Genomic DNA, 22356 nt, shown 5'->3' with positions numbered 1-22356 from the left:
CTCGGCACCCCAAACCTCGCTGCTCGCGCCCCGAACTAAACTTAGCTCGTGCGATGCCACATGGCACCAGATGCCTCACATCGTTCATTACACAACATATGGCCAGTAGCGCACCTATACATAGGGTGTGTTTGAGAAGAGTGTTCTTAGTTAATACTAAATAGGTTTATTAAATTCATTCATCTTCAATTATCATGTTCATATTTCCTTAGTTTTACCATATTTAGAGAAGTAGTCTGGCCAATGGTTTAATTGTACTCTTTCAAATAAGTATAAATAATTTACTAAGAATACCATTCACTGATGGAACATCTTCAGCAACACTTATAATGACAAAGTAACAATATTTGCCCCCGAATTATTTCTGTAAAGATTGACTCAAGTGACAAGGGAGGTAAATAGAACAGCTGTCGGGGGTTTGTTTACATGTATAAACTCAAGGAGTCACAGAAGAAACAAACCAAAAGAGACTCAACATTATAAGCTGTACCATTAATATATTCCCTAAGTATTTAATCCGATTCTTCGAGATGACACGAAACGTCGCCCAGTAAGAATGTATTATTTTATCACAGGTGAAGGCAACTGAAGTATTTTTATATTTTGAATATGTTGACGGCATTTTGTATATCCAGCAAACGTGGAGAAATACTGTTTGCGTCACTGTGTATCCTTTTTATATTGTATAGTGAGTAACATAGTGCACAACACCTCTATATGGATGTACTTTTTCTTTTCTGGTATGTGTCCCAATCGCCAAATACTAATACGTGTTATAGTTGGGTTAATATTATTAGGTGGTAATTTGGGTAACAATTTGATTGCCTATGTTGAATTTACTGTAAGCTTATGAATTCCAGATGAAAGGCAGCATTGTTATGGTCTTAAGTCACAATAGACCACAGTGGCGGTTCCATGACAAAACCCCAACGGGGTTGTCATTTATCAACACTAATCGAACCTAACTTAACCTAACCTAAACAAAACATAAAAGTGTTTTATTTTATATTTTATATATGAGACTGGGGTTTTGTACGTTGGGGTTTTATCCGGTCACCATGATTTCCCCCCACAGCCAGTCAAGCACCAAGTATGATGCACCATATAGATGCCATCCCACTTGTACGGTACTCGGAAAAATTGGCACAATTTTCATATTAAAAAATGGCACAAATTTAAATTCAAGCTCACAAACCACAAACGAGGCGGTCCGACTAATTACCCAAATGTAGCCAAATAAAGCCGCAATTAAGTCAAATAATGGTCCTACATGAATAAATCGGACTGCTAATCACTTCTCGACTAGTATTTGGTGTCAGAAAGTCACAAAAAATTGGAAAACTTACTTTAATCTGAGTTAATAGATCGCGTGCATGTACCGACGGAGCGAGGAATTACCCAAATGTACCCAAATGTAGCCACAATGAAGTCAAATGATTGTCGTACAAGCGTAATTTGGGCAATCACTTCTCGATTAAAAAAAAAAAAAATGGTAAACTTAATTTAATCTGAGTTGTGTTAGGTTAGGTTAGGTTAGGTTAGGTTAGGTTAGGTTAGGTTAGGTTAGGTTAGGTTAGGTTAGATACATGCACTTGATCTATTAACTCGGATTAAATTAAGTTTACCAATTTTTTTTACTTCGTGACACCCAAATACTAGTCGAGGTTAGGTTAGGTTAGGTTAGGTATGTGCACTCGATCTATTAACTCAGATTAAATTAAGTTTACCAATTTTTTGTGACTTTGTGACACCAAATACTAGTCGAGAAGTGATTGGCAGTCCGATTTATTCATCTAGGACCATTATTTGACTTCATTGCGACTACATTTGGGTACATTTGGGTAATTCCTCGCTCCGTCGGTACATGCACGCGATCTATTAACTCAGATTAAAGTAAGTTTTCCAATTTTTTGTGACTTTCTAACACCAAATACTAGTCGAGAAGTGATTGGCAGTCCGATTTATTCATCTAGGACCATTATTTGACTTCATTCCGGCTATATTTGGGTACATTTGGGTAATTAGTCGGACCCCAAACGAGGTAACGAGCTTATGTTTGAAGCTATCCAGCGTATTAGAGTAAATGATGATGTTTGGTAACTTGTTATATCACCTTTGTTTAGCCCTGATTTCCATTTATGCACCTCGATCATATCGCCCCTCACTCTACGTCTCTCGAGGGAGTGCAGATTAAGATTCTTTAACATGTCTCTGTACTCAAGGTTCCTAATGCCCAGGATTAGTCTTGTCATTCTTCTCTGAATTCTTTCAATGGATTTTATATTTATTCTGTAGTACGGTGACCAGAACTGAACTGCGTAATCCAAGTGAGATCTCACAAGCGCAAGATATAGTTTTAGGATGACCTTGCTAGTCTTGTAACTAAGGGCCAATTGCAAGAACATCCACGGTGTACACCATGCTGTGGTAGCCCCATGGTCGGTTTGCAAGAAGCACTCTGGGCTAAAAAAAAAAAAATCTACGATTCGTTATTGGAACGTGGAAGATTTCCGTGGTACTCGCAACCCCGCCCGATGACCACTACGATGGAACTATATTTTGAAACCAAAAGAAAAGAAATAGAATTGGACGCACATAAATTGTATAAATCTGCAAAGGAATAATATTTTTTATAAGATATCCTCCATATACCTGTAGAACAGCACATGAAGAATTTTATTGTTCTTTTTAAAAGAATTCCATGTTTGTGTTGGAACATCCACCAACCTCTACTTGCCTCATCGCCGCTTATATCCTCCAAATTCTCCTAACCATCATAAAAGGTAAGCCTTTAGGATAACTAATCCAAATAATTTATGTGTAGAAATGTATGGAAATCAAATTAAGCTAAAAAAAGTCGTAAGTGGTCTATTTGAAGAGTGGTGAGAACTGCTCCTTCTGGGATGGTGAATGTCGTCCCTTATCAGAAATATTATCGACCTAATTTTCATAATGAGAGCAATTAATAACTGTCCAGCACTACCAAAATAATTATGTCATTTGTATAAATAGTTAGTAGCCTAAATTCCATATTTTAATAAGTTCAAATATGTCAGGTAACCAGTGCCAGGTAGTTCCCAGGCATGTTTCATTTGTGTATCAGTTTAACCCCAATTTGTTACTAATAAGAGAAATTCAGTGGCATAAATTCATGTGCTTTTTTTTTTAATTCCCTTAGTGACTCAATGTATTGCAAGAAAGAACTACCTTACCACTTTTGTGCAACATTTGGAGTGATGGTAATAATTCACTGCCATTGAAAGTGGTAGAATCAAGTGCAGATATATTGGCTTTGTATGTCCATGATTCCAACAAAAATGAATGTCTTCCAAAATAAATGAAATTTAAGGTCTTATTATCTTTTCGGTCATCCATGGAATTTTAGGATTTTAAGTTGACCGATGTTTTCCAGTTAGGTTAAGTTAGGTAGGTCAGGTTAACATTTTGATGTAGAACATTAAAATTTTAAAGGGCTTATAATTTTTTCTATGAATTTATCCAAAAAAAAAAAAGGATCAAAGTTTTGGAATCACCATAAAATCTACATTTAACAGTCAAAATTACCCACAATATGTAGTTGTTGGAAACTTATAAATATTTACCCTCATAAATAAAGATGTTTCAGAATTTGCAAATTTAACTAACACAATATTAATGACTTTATTTTCACTTACAGGTGGAGATACAGCTGACTATTCACCTTTCACCAATATACTGAAGAAATAAATCTTGGTATCATGATTGATGGGGAATTTTTCTGGTTCATGGGAAGATTTTGGAATTTGCTACCTAACCTAACCTCAGAATTAGTTCTCAGACTCGGAACAGAAAAATTTGGAGACTCCGTAAAATCCCCAAATTACACAAAGACCAGAAAAAATGCAGCCTCTGGAATTTTCAGAAAATATGCCTTGGAGAAATCATAATATATGCCTTAATTATTATTATTTTTTAAATTTTACACTCTGCATACATGCATGGATATTACGTATTAATATATTTGTGAAATTTGTGGATGATTTTTCCTTTAAAATACTGTACTCTTGATCATCCATATATTATAACATATCCTGCTTTTAATAAAGGTTATATTCTGACATAAGCATTATCATTGTATTCTCATCCTTATTATTATTACAGTTTATATGAAACATTAAAAATGCAGGAATAATTTGCAAATAACTTTGCAGACTGTATTGAGGATATTTTTAAACCATTTAATTATCATCTTGTTCTATGTTTAACATTATTGGTCTCTGATTAGTTGGTAGAATCTCTTGAATATACCAACTGTATTTGGGTTCCATGACATTTGCTCACAAGATGAACCTAATCTAGCCTAACCTAACCTAACATGTCTTCCTTTCCATTATAGTTGTGAGTATATGCCTTGTAAACAAATGTCTGCACAATAACTATATGAAGACTCTCTGGTGAGGATCCATATGCAGTATTTACATAAATATTTTTTCAAATAAAAGATCATTTAAACAGCAGATACTTTTCTCCAACTGCTGGATTAGTCCATGTCATTAACTTATTGTATACATTTTTACTTCTGACATTGGGAAAGTGTTCATGTCTTGACTTTCTTTCACAGGGTATTTATTGCAATACTATAATCAGGTGGAGACATTTAGGAAACATCTCAAGCTTTCATATCTTGAAGATAACTGGCCTTTATACTTGTGTGATATGAAAGTAAAAAAGTTTTGGTACAAAGATAATTTCCTGTTTGATAGAAAACTAACAGTTATAGTGATATTTTTTCAAGATTTTATCCTAATTCATCTGTACAGTGAGTTCATCACTGTCATAGCAAAATTACAATACCTAATACTGTACTTTGTTATATTCTACTGACTTCATCCACAGAACAGGCCATAGTTCTCTTTATTTACACTCACCCAACCCCAAGTTCGTGACAAACTTATTACTTAATTGTTAGATTTAATAAGGATAAAGAAGAAAGGAACAGATATTACACTATTCCTACTGTACAGTAAGTGATCGTATTTCATTCCCAGAATTGGCTTATAATCAAAGAAAATAGGAAAATGAGGTGCACCTTAGCTTGGGACTCAAGTTTTTCATGCTTGTAAATCGTGTAGCATGAGTAAACGTTTCGTGCCACTGACAACATTTTGAGGGTGCAAGCATACCAACCTCCCAGTCTTCCGCCAGTTGATACACCTGACTACACTACGATGACAAACAACAAATGACGGTCGGGTACCACCACGGCCCATCTTGAAAAATCACATTATTTTTACTCCATTGTATTACGACCACCGGGATACCACAACGTGGTATACACCACGGAGCTTCTTGCAATTGGCCCTAACACTCATTCCTTTCAAAGCTTTCTTTATTTCCTCTACTACCAGGTTGGTTGGGCACAGCCACCCAACTATCTGGCGTTCCATCCAGTGGATTGAAGCTGACCATGCTGTTGTATCATTTCACATCATCAAAGAATCTCGTGGTGAGCCACCCAGGAAGTGCCAAAAACGAGTTTACAAGAACCTCCAGACAAGGCTGAATACCCTCAACCAGGACCGCCAAACTGGTCGCAAGTCAGTCCAAGAGTTTGTGCAAGGCGCTGGCTATAACATTCGTTGGAAATCTTAAGCAATAATATGCAATGTGACGTATTTAATTTTGTAATTCATTTATGTACCAGTTTTCACTAACATACGGCAGAATGTTTTCGTTAAAGGTAATAAATGTTTTATGTTATGACGTTGATATACCTTGAAGTTAGTTTCAGTAACAAACGTTATAAAATTTTCGCGAAAACATGTCAATAAAATTGATGTGCCATTTTTTCTTAGTCGGATGATTATGCCTTTTTTCCATTTCCATATTTTCCTATTGCCATTTTTTCTGTGCCATTTTTTTTTCTACATTCCACTTGGACGATTACCACAAAGACGATCGTCTATTTTATGCGATTTTTACCTAAATGATCACATAAGATTACATTGTTACGTTAAATCACTTAAAACAGACGATCGGGTAAATATTTAGAAGTTGCCAACATCTACTACACCTACTTAAATATTGAGTCTTACATAGGGATAAAAGAAAAAACGGTCAATTTATAGTATCATATCGGTCTTTATTTCAATATTATAAATAGGTTTTTCCTATGTATTTTGATGAGTTTTGAACGAATTTGATATTCATTTCCACCGGAAGTCATGTGTTTTGCAGATAAACCCCCAACAATCATAATGGTAAATGTTGGATTTTTTTTAGAATAAATAAATTATATTACCAACCAACCAAGAAAACCCAACCTAACCTAAACAGGGGGCTCTGCCCCCCTGGACCCCCCGTCGGAAGGGGTGTCAGACCTCCTCCACCAGATGTAAACAATACATGGTGACACTTGTGAATGAACAAAAGTAATATTCTAGAAAGATAAATAATTTGGTATTCCTTAATTTCCTGTGTAAATATCATAGAAGAAAAATGTCTTAGAATTGTCTAAAGATTACGAAGTACATATTAATAACAGTGAAAGAAAGACTGGTGTAAAATTATAAATTAACCCCCCCCCCAAAAAAAGTATCTTATTTTATTTTAAAGCGTTTGTTTGAAATGTATATTTTTCTGTTATGTTAACCAATAAAATTACCAACAATATTACTTGTTTAAAGTGGGCAGAGCGTTGAAGTAGAGGGAAATTGTGGGTTACTATTTAGTAGTTGCCAACACCTAACTAAATATTAAGTCATACTGTATACAGTACGGTATAGTGAGAAAGAAAAAAAATATTCTATAATGTTTGTTGTAAATTTATTGTTTATTTCTTGCTTATTTAACAGAAACTTTACTGTCTATGAAATGTGCATAATGAATAAGTTAGGCAGCTGCACTGGCACTCATATTACTGTGCTGTTTTGAGGATGAAAGCATTGGAAAACCAAAATTCGGAAAGTGGAGAAGCTTGAAATTCAGACCAGCCACATGGATGGGTTAACCATGAAATTATTTGCTTTTTTTCCTTCCTGAACACCAATCTATTACAGTACAGTACAGGGTACTGCAGAAGTGTTAGTCAACAAATACAGACATTTGTTTTTTCACTCCATCCATTCATTTTATCCTCATACACCACTTGACATCTTGCCCCCCTATTTTTCACAAACTGCTGGTTCCTGGATGTCCATTGCCTCTCACTTTAAAATCTTTTTGTACATTTTTTTCTTGTCATCGGGGTTCATCCATATTTGATAAAATGGTATTATTTTGTAATGTCACTTGGTCATTCTGTCATATGTTTGGTTAGAGAAGCAGCTAAAGAATGACAACACCTGTGTATTGCAGATTTAAATAGTTTGTACTGTATGTTTTCAATACTTGTGCTGAATTAATACACGAGGTCATTTTTATATACATAGTATTGTTTGTTGCATTTTAACTTGATGCCTGCACGGTAAAAATGGATGGTTGAGTTTCCTATTTACTGTTTCCTATGAAGACTGTTTTGGTATTTTCATTTTAGGAATATGGTTCAGTGAAATTGAAAAGCATTTTGCCTTAACTGAACTTTTTAGTTGAACCCAGCCTGACAAAGGCCATCTTTCATCCCTTTTTGACGGAGTTGTCATCTTCACCTCATGGAGACCCTCCACCTGCTTTTGTAAGTAAGTGCTAAGAATATATAACTTTTATCAAGGATTTTAATGCTTTGTCAATGAGGTGATATAGCCGGGGGTGTATGTCCTCCTGAGGATAGCTTGCTGTATTTAGATTCAAAATCAGGTGATTTGTAAACAAGAGTAAATTACTGTACTGTTCTGTGTAAACATGAACAGTTTTAAGCTTCTGTTTGCTACAGTCATATTTATTCTGTGGTTTCAAATGGAATTTAGAGTTGTAAGAAAAACACATTATATTTCATGAATAGCCAGTATGGTTTAGTATAAGAATTCTTCTGAAATCAAACAGTACAGTACACATGTGTATTCTCTACATCTCAGGGAAAATATAACCAGTAGTAACATTAGCTTGGCATTAAAAGATGTCTTGGATTGCTGAAGTATTTGTTGTTTCAATTTCTATTTGGATATTGTTCAATGTTTTTTCTTTGCAGGCGAAAGATGGGCAGAACTATGTGTATGTATTCCGTGATGACTTATATTGGGTGTGTGCAGTGGGCAAGGGAAGTTTTCTGGAGCAATGTGGTCATCTGTTAATAACCGAGAGTCTATCCCAGCTACACCGGGTGTGTTCAGTCTTATGTGGTGCTCTAACACAACACAGCATAATGGCAAACACTACGCTCATCACTGAGGTTGTGCAAGAGACCATGGTAATTGATAATTCCTCTTGTGTCAGACAAATATATTAAGTTTCTTGTACATATTGGAGCACTATGAGTAAGTACATGTTGTTCTTTAGTCCTTGATATTTTTAAGTAATTTTTAAAGAAGGGGCCAGATATATATTTTTAATTTCAGTTAAATGTTTGTAAACTTTTGTAGTATAGTTCCATGGAAAATTAAAAGAAATTATTAACTAACATCATAATGAACAAAAATAATTCCACCTTAGTGTAGTACATGTACTACTGTATTTTGACAACAGCACAGTACTGGTTCCATCACTGCATGGTTTCACATCTGTAATCTATCTCAGCTATCATCATATGGCAGGGTTGCTCTTTTGAACTAGGTACAGTTTAGCCTTTTATATTGAGAGTGTATTTTTGTTTCTTAGATTTTTTTTATATGAACTACCAATAGTAAATAAATGGGGTTTTAGAAACTAAAATGTATGTTAAGCTAAGATTCAATAATTTTTTGTCTAGTCTGAGATAAATGTGACGGATAATACAATTTTCAAATTTATTCATTTTAGACCCCAATCCTATGGGAAGGGGCCCTGTGACCTGGGGATATAACCCCTTAGACTAGCTGATTATACAGAATTGCTTGATCCCAACTGTTATAAACTGGGATTTGGGGATCAACTCACAATTTTTTAATGCTATTTTACCTTCCGTGTTTTATTTGGACTAATGTCAGGTATTGATAATATATAAATGTTATAGAATGGTGGGATCCTGCAGCTACAGACAGCAGACAAGCTCCAGTCCCATATTTACAGTAGTGTTGTGGCTGCCAAGGAAAGTTCTGCTGTCAGTGCTGCTCCAGGACTGGTTAGTACACACCTCTTATCTCTATAGCCCAATTTTATATTTTTATGACATACTCTATGTGCTAAATAGAGATTTATATGCAGGAGTTAGTGGAGGGAGTTTTAGGGAAATATGGAGTGCTAGAGTATTACCAATGAAAAGAATAGGAGATACATTGATAGAAATACAGTGAACCCTCACTTTACGCGGTCAATTGAACCCACGGCGGCCCGCGTAAAGTGAACAACATAACATATGGGATTAATTGAAATAGAGACCGGGCCGACCCCCAAACTCCACTTTTTCAGACACAATACCTACGTTGTAGTAAAAATAACTTCTTAATTTTATGATGGTATGCACACACAATTAATAATTAAGAGAAATATCAATAATATTAGGTTTTTTAACACTTACATTAGTAGAAAAGATGGCTGGGCACACGGGGATCGGGGGTTGGTTCCGAGGCAGAGGGCAGATTATATATTGGCCCTCACCTGTATCTTTTGTATCAATTGTATCACTATCCACCACAGAGGCTTGCAGGGCCTCTTTGTCAAACCCCTCAAAGTCCATATAAGTCCATATCCTTACTATCACTATCACTGACTTGGGCCGGCTGTGGTGGGTGACGGGTGAAGAACTCGGTAATGTTTTGATGACTGGGCGACCTTGTGCGCACCCTGCTCGCACCGCTCTCCCCGTAAATGGGTACACACACCGCGGAAAGTGAGCATTCCGTGTTCAGCAGGGTACCGCGTAAACGTGGAAACGCGTAAAGTGGGACCGCGTAAAGCGAGGGTTGACTGTTTGTATAAATAGGATGATAGTGAGGAATTTGTGGTTTATATTGAAAGAGTATCAAATGTATAAATGAAGGCAGGATAGTGGAGAAGAAAGTAGATTGTTATATTTTGTGTTAGTGAAAGAAAAATAAACTACAGTACAGTACTCCCTCTTTATCGACGGGGGTTACGTTCTGTAAACGGCCGTCGATAAAGAAACCGTCGATACCGTGATGGTTACGTAATTTTTCTAACTATTATTAGCATATGTTGAATAAATGTACCTTTAAGCATTAATGCGTTTCCTTTACGCATAACCTTAAATAATAGTGTATAAATAATAATATAATAAGTGGACAAAAATACTAGCAAACTTACGATTTCATTTATTGAAGTGAACATCGGTCCTTACAGTAAACAAAACAGTGTACAGTACAGTAAAAGTCCAAAAATCCGGATGCCCAAGGCAAATTGTTTACCATTTATTATTACAACACTTTACACTGAAACGCGGGTAGTTTCAACAAAAATATTGTATATTTCCATTCAAGTATTTATTCAAGTCAATTAGGAGGGAATATTATTGTAATACAACAGTTTTTTAACTAAACCATTCGAAAAGTGATTACGGTAACATCTTTTGAACGAAAGAAAGCGCAAGTCATTGTTTTCGTCACGGTTTTATCCCACTTTCCACTGTAATACGTACGTAATTTCAACAAAAATATTACATTTCCGTGAATGAATTATATCAAGCACAGTATGAATAGAATATCATTGTAATATAACAGAATTTTAACCGAAAACTATTAAAAAAACGAGTAACATCTCAAGAACATCGGAAGCATAGGTAAAGTCTTTTGTTTTCGACATGTATTTTATCCTATTTTACATTGAAATACGTCACGTTTCAGCAAAACTACTATTTATTTCCGAGAATATATTCATTCAGGCGCAGTTTAGGTAAAATATACGTGTGATGTAATAATTTTTTAACTGAAAACGATTCGAAAAACACGTAGCCTCTAGCCCTGTTCAAGGAGAGGACTGGGAGAAGCTGTTTGGTGCTGCAGACGATGACAAGGAAAATGATTTTGATGGATTTTAATGAAAATATTCAGAAATATGGTATCGTAATATTTATTCAAGTCAATTAGGATATTATTGTAATACAATACAACAGTTTTTTAACTAAACCATTCGAAAAGTGATTACGGTAACATCTTTTGAACGAAAGAAAGCGCAAGTCATTGTTTTCGTCACGATTTGATCCCACTTTCCACTGTAATACGTACGTCATTTTAGCAAAAATATTACATTTCCGTGAATGTATTATATCAAGCACAGTATGAATAGAATATCATTGTAATATAACAGAATTTTAACCGAAAACTATTAAAAAAACGAGTAACATCTCAAGAACATCGGAAGCTTAGGTAAAGTCTTTTGTTTTCGTCATGTATTTTATCCTATTTTACATTGAAATACGTCACGTTTCCACAAAACTACTATTTATCTCCGAGAATATATTCATTCAGGCGCAGTTTAGGTAAAATAGACGAGTGATGTAATAGTTTTTTAACTGAAAACGATTCGAAAAACACGTACCCTCTAGCCCTGTTCAAGGAGAGGACTGGGAGAAGCTGTTTGGTGCCAAAATAAAAATCCGGCTAAATAATCCGTCGATAATCGAAACCGTCCATAAAAAATCCGTCGATAAAGAGGGAGTACTGTATATGTTGATTGATGTGGATGTGCTAAAAGGAAAACCACCCAGTGTCTGAACATTTCTTGAGATGAGAGATTGACAGTTCTTAGTAAGAGGAGAAGGGTGTGTGAATACTGTATTACAGTAATTGCAAGACATGAGGAGTACATGAAGATTGGAAAGAATGCAAAAGAAGAGCAGAAAAGAGATGGAAAGGTTGTCTCGTAGTTTTAAAATAAGCAAGAAGCTGAATTATCTTTAGGGAACTGAATATGATTAGAAAACGTGGTACAGTAATGGTAATGAAAATGGGAATACAGTAATATCTCCTTTAGCCGGAATCCCTCAATCCCGGAACTCTCCGATAGCTGGAATTGAAATTTTCTCAGAATCGTTCCCAAAGCTGGAATTTTTTTAAATTCTGGCTTTGGGAACAATTTTCCAAGGGGCACATTTTCCTGAAATTTATGAAAAGTTTTCCCAATACGTACCTGGAAAATTCCGGGGATGGGGGAGTTTTTTTTTTCCAGGTTTGAGAAATGAAAATCAAACGCATTTACTGGAAATTCAGAGAAACTTTTTCCGTTACCGGGAAAATTCCGGGGATATTTTTCTGGGTACGAGAGATGATGTAATGGGTAAATTCTGGAACTTCCGAGAACATTTTTCCGTTACCCGGAAAATTCCGGGGATGAGAGATTTTTTCCGGCTTTAAGAGAGTCGTCTCGTTACCCAGAAATCTCTCATTCCCGGAAATACTCTGCACCAATTGTTCCGGCTAACAGGAATATCACTGTACTATACAGTGAGTTCTGCTATAACGCGTGTTTTGACAACGCGAATTGGCTCTAACGCGATTGATGAATAGAGGAACAATATTTGTAAAACGTGAACGCGTTTGCTCTAACGCGATTCCACTCGAACGGTTGTTGTGGCTTGGCGCGGGGTTATGCAGTGTTTACAGTTCACGTTCGACATCACATGTTCAATTGAGTTATGTGTTTTGTTTGTGAACAATTGCAGAAATAATGTATGTAATATTTATGTATACAGTATACCTGTACAGTATATGTAAATTGTATAATTTTAAATAAAAGAGAAAATCAAATTACATAGCGTTTTACACCCGCGCTCTCTTTACATCACACTCAGTGTTTACAGTTCACGTTCGACATCACATATTCAATTGATTTATGTGTTTTGTTTGTGAAGAATCGCAGAAATAATTTATGTAATATTTATGTGTGTGTGATGTAAACAGAGCGCTTGGCCTCTCTCTTTCTCTCTGTATGAATGGAATTCGTGGTTTAGAGTGAGTGAATACTACTACTTAAACACATCAATACTATGTTAATTGATCACTGTATAATAAATTCATTCACTCATAATTTCAAATTCCCTTATCATCCTGTGTTATATACAGAAATACTTGAGTCCCTGAGCGAGTACACAAAAAGAAAACGGAGGACTAAGACATCCTGAAGTGGATAGAGAACGGACATCTCTACTGGGGGACTCAAACGTTTCTCATGTTTTGTGGGCACTGTAGCATAATATGAATAATATGTAAATTACAATTTACTTATATATATATATATATATATATATATATATATATATATATATATATATATATATATATATATATATATATATATATATATATATATATATATATATATATATATATATATATATATATATATATATATATATATATATATATATATATATATATATATATATATATATATATATATATATATATATATATATATATATATATATATTCTACATAGTAATCAACACCTCAACCCGCCAGGATCAAACCCACGCCCATGCCTATGATGTGACTGGGAACGCTAACCGCTGGACCACCAGGATACTAAAAGCAGTCCTAGACTTTGTTATATTTCACACAAAGCCTGTTCAACGAGCTAGGGTTCGAATCCTGGCGGTTGAGGTGTTGATTGTATGTAGAAGTCCGCGGCTTTATTGGGCTAATGAAATATATATGGATCCTCGTGTTTCGAAGCCGGATTTGGTAAAACGTTACTCTGACCACCTAAGTGATACGGGTGGTCCCCATTAGAGGTTCACGGCGCCATAAGCTCGTTGAACAGGCTTTGTGTGAAATATAACAAAGTCTAGGACTGCTTTTAGTATCCTGGTGGTCCAGCGGTTAGCGTTCCCCGGTCACAGTCATAGGCTTGTGGGCCGTGGGTTCGAATCCTGGCGGGTTGAGGTGTTGATTATATATATATATATATATATATATATATATATATATATATATATATATATATATATATATATATATATATATATATATATATATATATATATATATATATATATATATGTAAAAATTTAAATAAAAGGGAAAAATTTAAATAAAAGGGAAAAACTAAATACGTAGCGTTTAAAGTGTTAAAGTGTACTGTACAGTGTTGTGGCTTGGCGCGGGGTTATGCAGTGTTTACAGTTCACGTTCGACATCACATGTTCAATTGATTTATGTGTTTTGTTTGTGAACAATTGCAGAAATAATTTATGTAATATTTAGGTATACAGTATACCTGTACAGTATATGTAAATTGTAAAACTTTAAATAAGAGAGAAAAACAAATTACGTAGTGTTTTAGACCCGCGCGCTCTGTTTACTCCACACTATCAGTTTGAAACACGTGTGAAGTTTTTAAGCGTCCTCAGTGATTTCTGATTACTGTTTCTCCAATTTTGTGACTATGGAAAAGAAGAACATCTCTGGGAAGCGTTCTGGTGATCGCATTTCCGGTGGTGATCGTAAAAGAAAGGCTATAACACTTGAAGAAAAGCTTGATGTTGTCAATTGTTTTGAAAATAAGGAAAGAACATGCGATATTGTGCATGCAACGGGAATAAAAGAATCTACTTTACGCACCATTAGAGACAATGCAGCAAAGATTAAAGCAAGCTGTATTGCTGGAAAAACCTTGAGTGCTAGCAAAAGTGTGAGATCACGGCCAAAGGAACTTGAGGAGATGGAATGGCTTCTAAGTGTTTGGATAGAAGATCAAACGAAAAAGCGACCTGGGACCAGCTTCCTCACCATTAAAGAGAAAGCCTTACCAATATATGAGGACCTAAAGAAAAACTGCACCTGATGATGATGATACTGTTGATGACGATGACAACTGTCAAATCCTGTCTGCATGACTCCTCAACCTCAACCTTCTCCCCCATCAAGTTGTATTCATATTTTTTCAAGATAAAGTGTAACATTTACTTTATGATTTCGTTATTAGATATGAATGTAACATTTATTTAGACTGTGCTATCGTTTATGTTAGGCTAACTACGAAATTTTTTTCGATTTCGAGTAATCTGCACCTAACCCCATTTTCTCCATAAGCCCTGTTATTTCTATTACGCGAATTTCTATAACACGATGTTTTACAAGAACACAACTATCGCGTTATAGCAGAACTGACTGTACTGAATGAAAGGAGCAGGGCCGGATTAAGCTTAATAAGGGCATGAGGCACAGATCAACTTGGGGACCCCCTACCCTCAAGGTATATATATACTGTATATATATAGCAAGAACAAAATATACCAAAATTTATCAATCATTTCATCAATATTAAGCTTCTACAAAATAACACATTCAATGTTCATAAGAGACAGAAAATTAAGACGTTGCTAGGACATCGTTGAACGAAGTTCATGTTTTATATGCTTCAACTTCGAGAATGTTTGGATTTTGGGGCCCCTTAGAGTAGAGGGGCCTGAGGCCAGTGCCTCAAGTGCCTCATGATTAATCCGGCACTGGAAAGGAGGTAATAAAAGAAGAGATAGCTAGGGTAAAAATTATGATTGACTGTAAATTTTAACAGATTAGATACAGTAGATTTGATAACAAGACAAATCCCTAAAAATTTATGGTTGGATTTGTTCATGTTACAGGAACAACTCAGATGATGTTCTTAGTTGGGTCAACTGATTTTTTTGGTTTTCTGCAGTTTTTAGTTTATACAAACCAGTCATTATAGGACCAGGGGCTTAATGGGTAATACAGTATACAGTACAATATACATGCATCTTTGTCAGTCTGTCCAAACTCAGCCATAAAATGGGATATCCAGGATCATTCCTTGATATTTCTTGGATGATTTTACTTTTAAGAGTGTAAATTTGTTAAATGGGTGAAAATATATGCTTAATACATAGTTCTCATTAAAGCTGTAACACATGCTGTTAGCATCATATTTACAGTTTGGGTTGGAAAAGTCTGCACCTAGTACTGCTGCACAACAGTCAGCTTTAGCTGTGGACACTGGCAAAAGAGAGGTAAGAGGCACACCACTGCTTCATTTTGTTGTAGTTTTCATTATTCACTATCAGTCTTTCATGTCCTGATTTTACTTATACATTTAGATTCCTCATTTGTAGAAATACTTGTATATCAGTAGATATATTTTTTGGTCCTTTATAATGTATTGGTCCTTAGCCACACTGCTTGACGTGGAGATATAGAGTCCACTATTCCTGGCCTCCCTGTATACATAGCTACTTTATGTTTTAGAACTGCACTTCCCAAACACGGGGTCGCAACCCCAAATGGTGTCATAAGGTACATCATTAGGGGTCGTTAAGATCATATAGATTTCAGGATCAGGCCTCTAATTTTAGTAATAAGATTGTAGTAATGGGGAGAGTTAGACAATCATAACATTAGACCCCATCCACCAGTATCAAGCATTTACTAGGTCTTGGCCCCACAGTTTGTTGTGTGCCGCAGTATATAGAAGGGTTGGGATATACTGTATAGCGACTTATAGAAAGATTTTTTATATCACGGCTATCAAAATTATCAACAGTTTCCTATATCTAGCGATAATTTTTTTATTTTGCAAGGGAAATCAGGCAGGAAATATTTCAAATTTATCCTGACTACCAAAATTATTGAAATTTTCCAATATATAGCGATAAATTTATTTACAGTAGACTCACAGCTTACGTGGGATTATGCTCCTGGGACCTCACATGAAGCCAAAAACCGTATAAAGTCAGAAACACTCCTATATAGCCCCCAAAATACGAGTTGAAATTTGTTTATCTCTTGTGCAAAATATATGATGTCTATATTCAAATTATTTGCTGTCTTGCAAGGATTCCAGCAATGCAATTTATATTCTGCTAACTTTAGACTGTGACATTTTATAAGATAAAAACTTTAAGCCTAAAACCACAGTCACCCTTACTGGAAGTCGGAGAGGAGTTGATTTATTATGACAGCTGGGCCTGAGCACAAACAATGATTACCTAGTGGTATTTATTTATCTGTCATATGGAGGGAGTTTATGTTTTTCTCTTATAAAATGTCAATGAATTGACTTAAGAGAATGTAATTAACATTGCTGGAATTCTTGTAGGATGGTGATTAATTTGAATATAAACATGCTATAGTTTGCACAAATTTTAGTAATAATTAGTACATTTTAGTTCAAAGGACTAAAATTTTTATCTCTTGTGCAAAATATATGATGTCTGTATTCAAATTATTTGCTGTCTTGCAAGAATTCCAGCAATGCAATATTTATTCTGCTAACTTTAGGCTGTGCCATTTTATGTCAAGTTTAGTCACTTTTATTGGCCTCCAGAACCTAACCCTTGGACCCTATCTTGCGATATATCCCGACCCTACTGTACCTTCAACATTCGCAGGGGTTAGGTTCCTCAAAAACGCCATGAATGTCAAATCCGTGAATGTTAAACTTAAGACCTCGTGAGAAATATGGGGTTAGGGGAAGCAGAGGTAGAACTGGAGGCTTTACCACTACAACCTGCTAGGAGATGTTCGTACACCCGCTTTGCCTTCTCCCTTATCACTATTCCACTAAGAGGAACTTTTTTCTGTGATTGGTCCTCTATCCACAAATTAAGGGCATTCTTCACTGCATTTAAATCCTGTACTGGTGAAGTATTGCCTAGCCTATTCGCTCCCAGTGCTGTCACAGTAGAGTATACTCTCGATTTAACGGAATCCAATATAATGAACTCTCGACTTAGTGGAGGGCATTTTTTTTTTTTTCGCTCGATTTAGTGAACTGGTTCTCTAAATCAAGTTTAATCCCGTATATGCTCACACCTACAGTACACTTCAAACACATGATACAGTAAAACCTACTTCAGCCTACGGTGAATGTACTGAATGTATAAAAGCGATAAATAATGATTTAAAGCAATTACCCGGAAAATCTGAGAAAATGGTGAGAAAATTACCCCAAACATTTCTGCTCCGGGCCTGTGGACAAAGGTTCCCAGCTTTTGTCCCAGCGTTATGAAAGATTCCACCATGTTTAGCCACATCCTCACATGGTTGGTGTGTGGGTGGAAAGAGTGAGGTTACATGTCAAGACACTTACACAGCACACATATTAACAGCACAACTAAACTATTGTCTTGTAAAATTTGACTTTATAATTTCCATTTTAAAATTAATTGATACATGGTGGCTTAATTTGGCTTATTTTTGCACTTAGACAACTGATTAGTGAATAAACCAGGGCATTATATACGAGTGATGTCATGAAGCTTCGCATCTGCAACCACAATGCATAAATTATCACAACCTGTACTGTATTCAAATGTACTAAGTTAATTACTAAAAAAACTTATGTCTTGTGCAAACTATAGGATGTTTATACTCAAATTAATCAACATGTTGCAAGAATTCCAGTAATGCAAGTTATATTTTGCTAAGTCAATCTGGTAACATTTTATATGTGAAAACCTTAAACTCCCTGTATTTTATAATCCCGACAAAGCACTCGTCCTGGCTGTCAACACCCCCCTCCCTCTTCCCCTTCCTCTCACCCAGCAAGGGAGGCAGATGTCGGTGGTTGATAACAATTAATGGGATGAAGGCGATTTTAAGCTAAAGTTTTTATCATTTAAAATGCCACAGACTTGACTTAGCATAATATAACTTGCATTGCTGGAGTCCTTGCAAGATAGGGATTAATTTGAGAATAAACATACCATAATTTGCACTAGACATAAAAATTTTAGTAATTAACTTAGTACATTGAGTACAGGCTGCTATAATTATTGCATATTTTTGCTTATAAAATGTCGCTGACTTGACTTAGCAGAATATAAATTGCATTGCTGGAATCCTTGTAAAGTAGGGATTAATTTTAGTATAAACATCCTATAGTTTGCACAAGAGATATAATTTTTGGCCCTTTCGCTTAGTACATTTGAGTACAAAGTGATTCCAGTAATGTTGCTCAAAATTGTGGCCTTTTCACTGGGAAAAGTCTGTATAACTAGCCCCAGTGGTCAGGATATTATGGTATTGAATGTAACAGAATATTCCAAATAAATTCTTTGTTTAGTTCTGTACATAGACACTGGTAGAAACAGACCGCACACTCTCAAAAAGTTCCATCTGCCTCTGTCATTCTTACTGGGCAAAATAATGTTTAATGTTATTTATTATAATTAGTAAAGATATGTTGCTGTAATAATTTGAGCTTATTAATACCGGTACCCTTCATATGCAGTAAAATACTTATTTTAACCTTATTGTTTGGCTTATCAATTAAGGACATATTGGAAACGTCTTGTAGAGAATTTAATAAGGATCATTATAGTATCAAATTCATATCCGTATCACAATTAGCCACACTTGAGTGAGGAAGGGGGGTGGGTGACTGTGCAAACCCTCCCACCAAAAAGGCTCCCCTCCCACTATCTCCAGCCATCTGTGTGACTGCGTGGTAGTGAGTTAAATATCAGCTGTTGAGGAGCGCTTGGCAATACTCCTTTCCACCCCATCTCTCTAATTACCCACACCTTTCTGCTTTCTCATTCTATGCAGGTGCTCCTCTACTTAAGAACGTTCAATTTACAAACGTTCAGAGATACAAACATCATCACTGAGGGGGGTTACCTGCGAGAACAGGTGTTTTATGTGGATGAGACTGGATTATTTTGAAGAATATTCCAGATAGAACAAACATTACCTAAGAGGAGAAGAGTGGGCCAGGTTTTAAGGCTGTATTAAAGGGTATAGCTGTACTAAATATCCATAATCTTTTCATTTTTTACAATATGTTTGGTATCTACAAGAGTCAAGTTGGACTTACAAACAATTGAACTTACAAACAAGCCTCAGGAACGTAACTCGTTCGTAAGTAGAGGAGCACCTGTATTTAAAAATGTTATGTAAACATAATGTTGAAGGGAAACAACTTTGCTCATTTATACTTATACATATCACAATCTCCCTAAAAACACTTTAGCTTTGTCTTTATTCCAGACATCTTCAGGTCATGAGACCCACTAATCCCCCACCCAAGAAAGGGTGATCTGACATTCAATTAAAAGATCGGTAATATGAGATCACTAATCCCCCACCGTACCTTCACCTGACATTGCATCAGGTCAGGTCAAGTTTCCCCTCAAAATACTTTAGCTTTTGTCTTTATTCCAGACATCTTCAGGTCATGAGACCCACTAATCCCCCATCCAAGAAAGTGACCTGACATTCCATCCCTGTAAATTCAGTTACTTCTGAAGATGTCTTGAATGAAGACGAAAGCTAAGGTGCTCCAGTGTACTTAGTTGACCAAGAGCTCGATTTAACAGATATTTTGATTTAACGAGGGGGTGTCTTGAATTAATTCGTTAAATCGAGAAAATACTGTAATTCCTTTCGGTCTGGAAACCCTGGCTGGCTCTCTTGAGAGGGCAGTTCTAAAGATGTTGAAGTCTTTAAACTGCAAGGGTAATATGTGAGCAGGGGGATCACGGAGACTGCAGTGGATGCGGGTAAACAGAGCAAAAGTTTACGGAGAAATAGTGCTAGGAATGATGACAAAGCTAAATTAGGCAGGGAGTTAAAACGTAAAGGCGACAAAGAGAGGCCTCGGATCACGACTAACTTAAATATCTACTATACAAACAGTAGAAGTATGAAAAATAAAATGGATGAAATCAGAGCGTTGGTATGTATCCCAAAAAATCGATATAAAAGCATTCACTGAAACATAGGTAAACTTATTCATTTGAGTTACCTGTTGAATACCAAATTAATGGTCACAAATTATTCCATACCGAAAAGCAGATTATTAAAAGAGGCAGGTTAACAATCTATGTTAGGGATAATCTGAAGAGTGAAATCAATAAGGAAATAAAACCTAAACTTAATACAGAAACAATTTGGATAGAATTAGCTGATGGTAGGGAAAAATTAATGAATGGAGTAATATAACGACCTAATCTCGATTGAGTTGAGCAGCTTATCTGGGATGAAATAAACAGGGCATCCAGACATAGCAAAGTCTGTATAGTAGGCGACTTTAACCCTTTGGCACTGGGTGATGTTCCAGAATGTCCACCTATTTTCCTGCATATTTTTTTTTATTTAGTTATTTAATTTTTTTTTTCTAGATTTTTCCCCGCAGGGGGTGGGGTGTTACTGCCAGCAGCACCCTAAACCGGGTCTTAAGGGCTAGCTCTAGTCAAATAGATTGAACCGACCATATGGGTAACTCAGAATCGGAGGATTTTTCTGAAACAGTTCAGGAGCCGCATATTCAAAACACCTCATCAGTTACATACTGTAGCAGAGATACGTAACTTACAGACTCCTTACAGTCCCTTAAAATCTTCACACTCAAAATTTAATTACGGGTCCATAAGCAGTCTGTAACTCTAGTGTTTAGCCTGTAAATTCAGTTCTCTTGTCCGAAGGTAGATGTCAGTACAGGAGCGATTTGGCCAATTGTCGCTCAGCTAACAAAATCATCAACCAATCACAAGATAAGGAGAAATCAGCTGAGATCGACACACTTGATAGTTGCTAGACGTACTTCAAGCGTCATTAGTGAAGATGGAATTATGTTTGAGTAATATTTGAGAATAATGGTTAAGCAATGACCAAAATAAGCCACTGTAAACAAAGTCAAACTGAGAAGCGTTGGTGGGTGATTCGATCAGCAGATTGGCACACAAAAACTGTTCCCTGTACTGTATATACAGTATTATCAATATGTTAACTAAATTAGAATGACCAATAATTTTAATATAAAAAATGCAAAAAAATTCAAGAGCACAACTTTCTTGATATTTACTCCACTGGAAACGAGTGTAAATATAGAACCAATTACTGTATTGGTGGACTAGCTGATCAGCTGAAGCGCACAACAAAGTGTGTTTCTCGTAACGCTTTCGTTATTCGAAGATTTGTTCGTTAATGAAATTGAAAATCCTTATGGGAGCTAATTCGTTAACTAAATTTCAGAATGACCAATAATTTCAGTGTAAAAATGCAAAAATATTCAAGACACCAACAAAATAGACGCTCACTCCACTGTTTTCAAAGCCCAACTAACGCCTTGTGGCCGACTCATGCATCTGATGGGCGCACAACAAACTAGTTCCCTGTAAGTACTGCATATATTATCAATATGTTAATTAAATGTTAAAATGACTAATAATTTTAATATAAAACATGCAAAAATATTAAAGAGCACAACTTTATTGATATTTACTCCATTGGGAACGAATGTAAACATAGAACAGATTACTGAATTGGCAGACTACCCCATCAGCTGATGGTCACAACAAAACGTGATGTTCGTAAGGATTTCGTTAATCAAATTTTTGTTCGTTGACCGAATTGAAGATTCTTATGGAAGATAATTCCTTAACTGAAA

At 35.7% G+C, this 22356-nt stretch overlaps 1 protein-coding gene across 3 annotated transcripts in view; it reads left to right on the top strand.

Moving 5' to 3' along the window:
* Positions 1 to 431: 431 nt before the first annotated feature.
* The window catches only part of LOC121869954 (AP-4 complex subunit mu-1-like), a 46734-nt gene continuing 24809 nt past the window's right edge, over positions 432 to 22356 (top strand). The window contains exons 1-5 of one of the 3 annotated variants that reach the window (XM_042371560.1): positions 432 to 667; positions 7566 to 7651; positions 8105 to 8323; positions 9065 to 9172; positions 15902 to 15976. In XM_042371560.1, coding sequence (XP_042227494.1) covers positions 610 to 667; positions 7566 to 7651; positions 8105 to 8323; positions 9065 to 9172; positions 15902 to 15976 — 546 coding nt within the window. In that variant the 5' untranslated portion in view covers positions 432 to 609. Of the gene's footprint in view, positions 668 to 7565; positions 7656 to 8104; positions 8324 to 9064; positions 9173 to 15901; positions 15977 to 22356 lie in introns of all 3 variants that reach the window. The other 2 variants (XM_042371562.1, XM_042371561.1) reach the window with 2 other exon arrangements.

Source organism: Homarus americanus, unplaced genomic scaffold (assembly GCF_018991925.1).
Source record: "Homarus americanus isolate GMGI-L3 unplaced genomic scaffold, GMGI_Hamer_2.0 scaffold14467, whole genome shotgun sequence".
Lineage (NCBI taxonomy): Eukaryota > Metazoa > Arthropoda > Malacostraca > Decapoda > Nephropidae > Homarus > Homarus americanus.
This window is presented reverse-complemented; position numbering and strand designations above follow the sequence as displayed.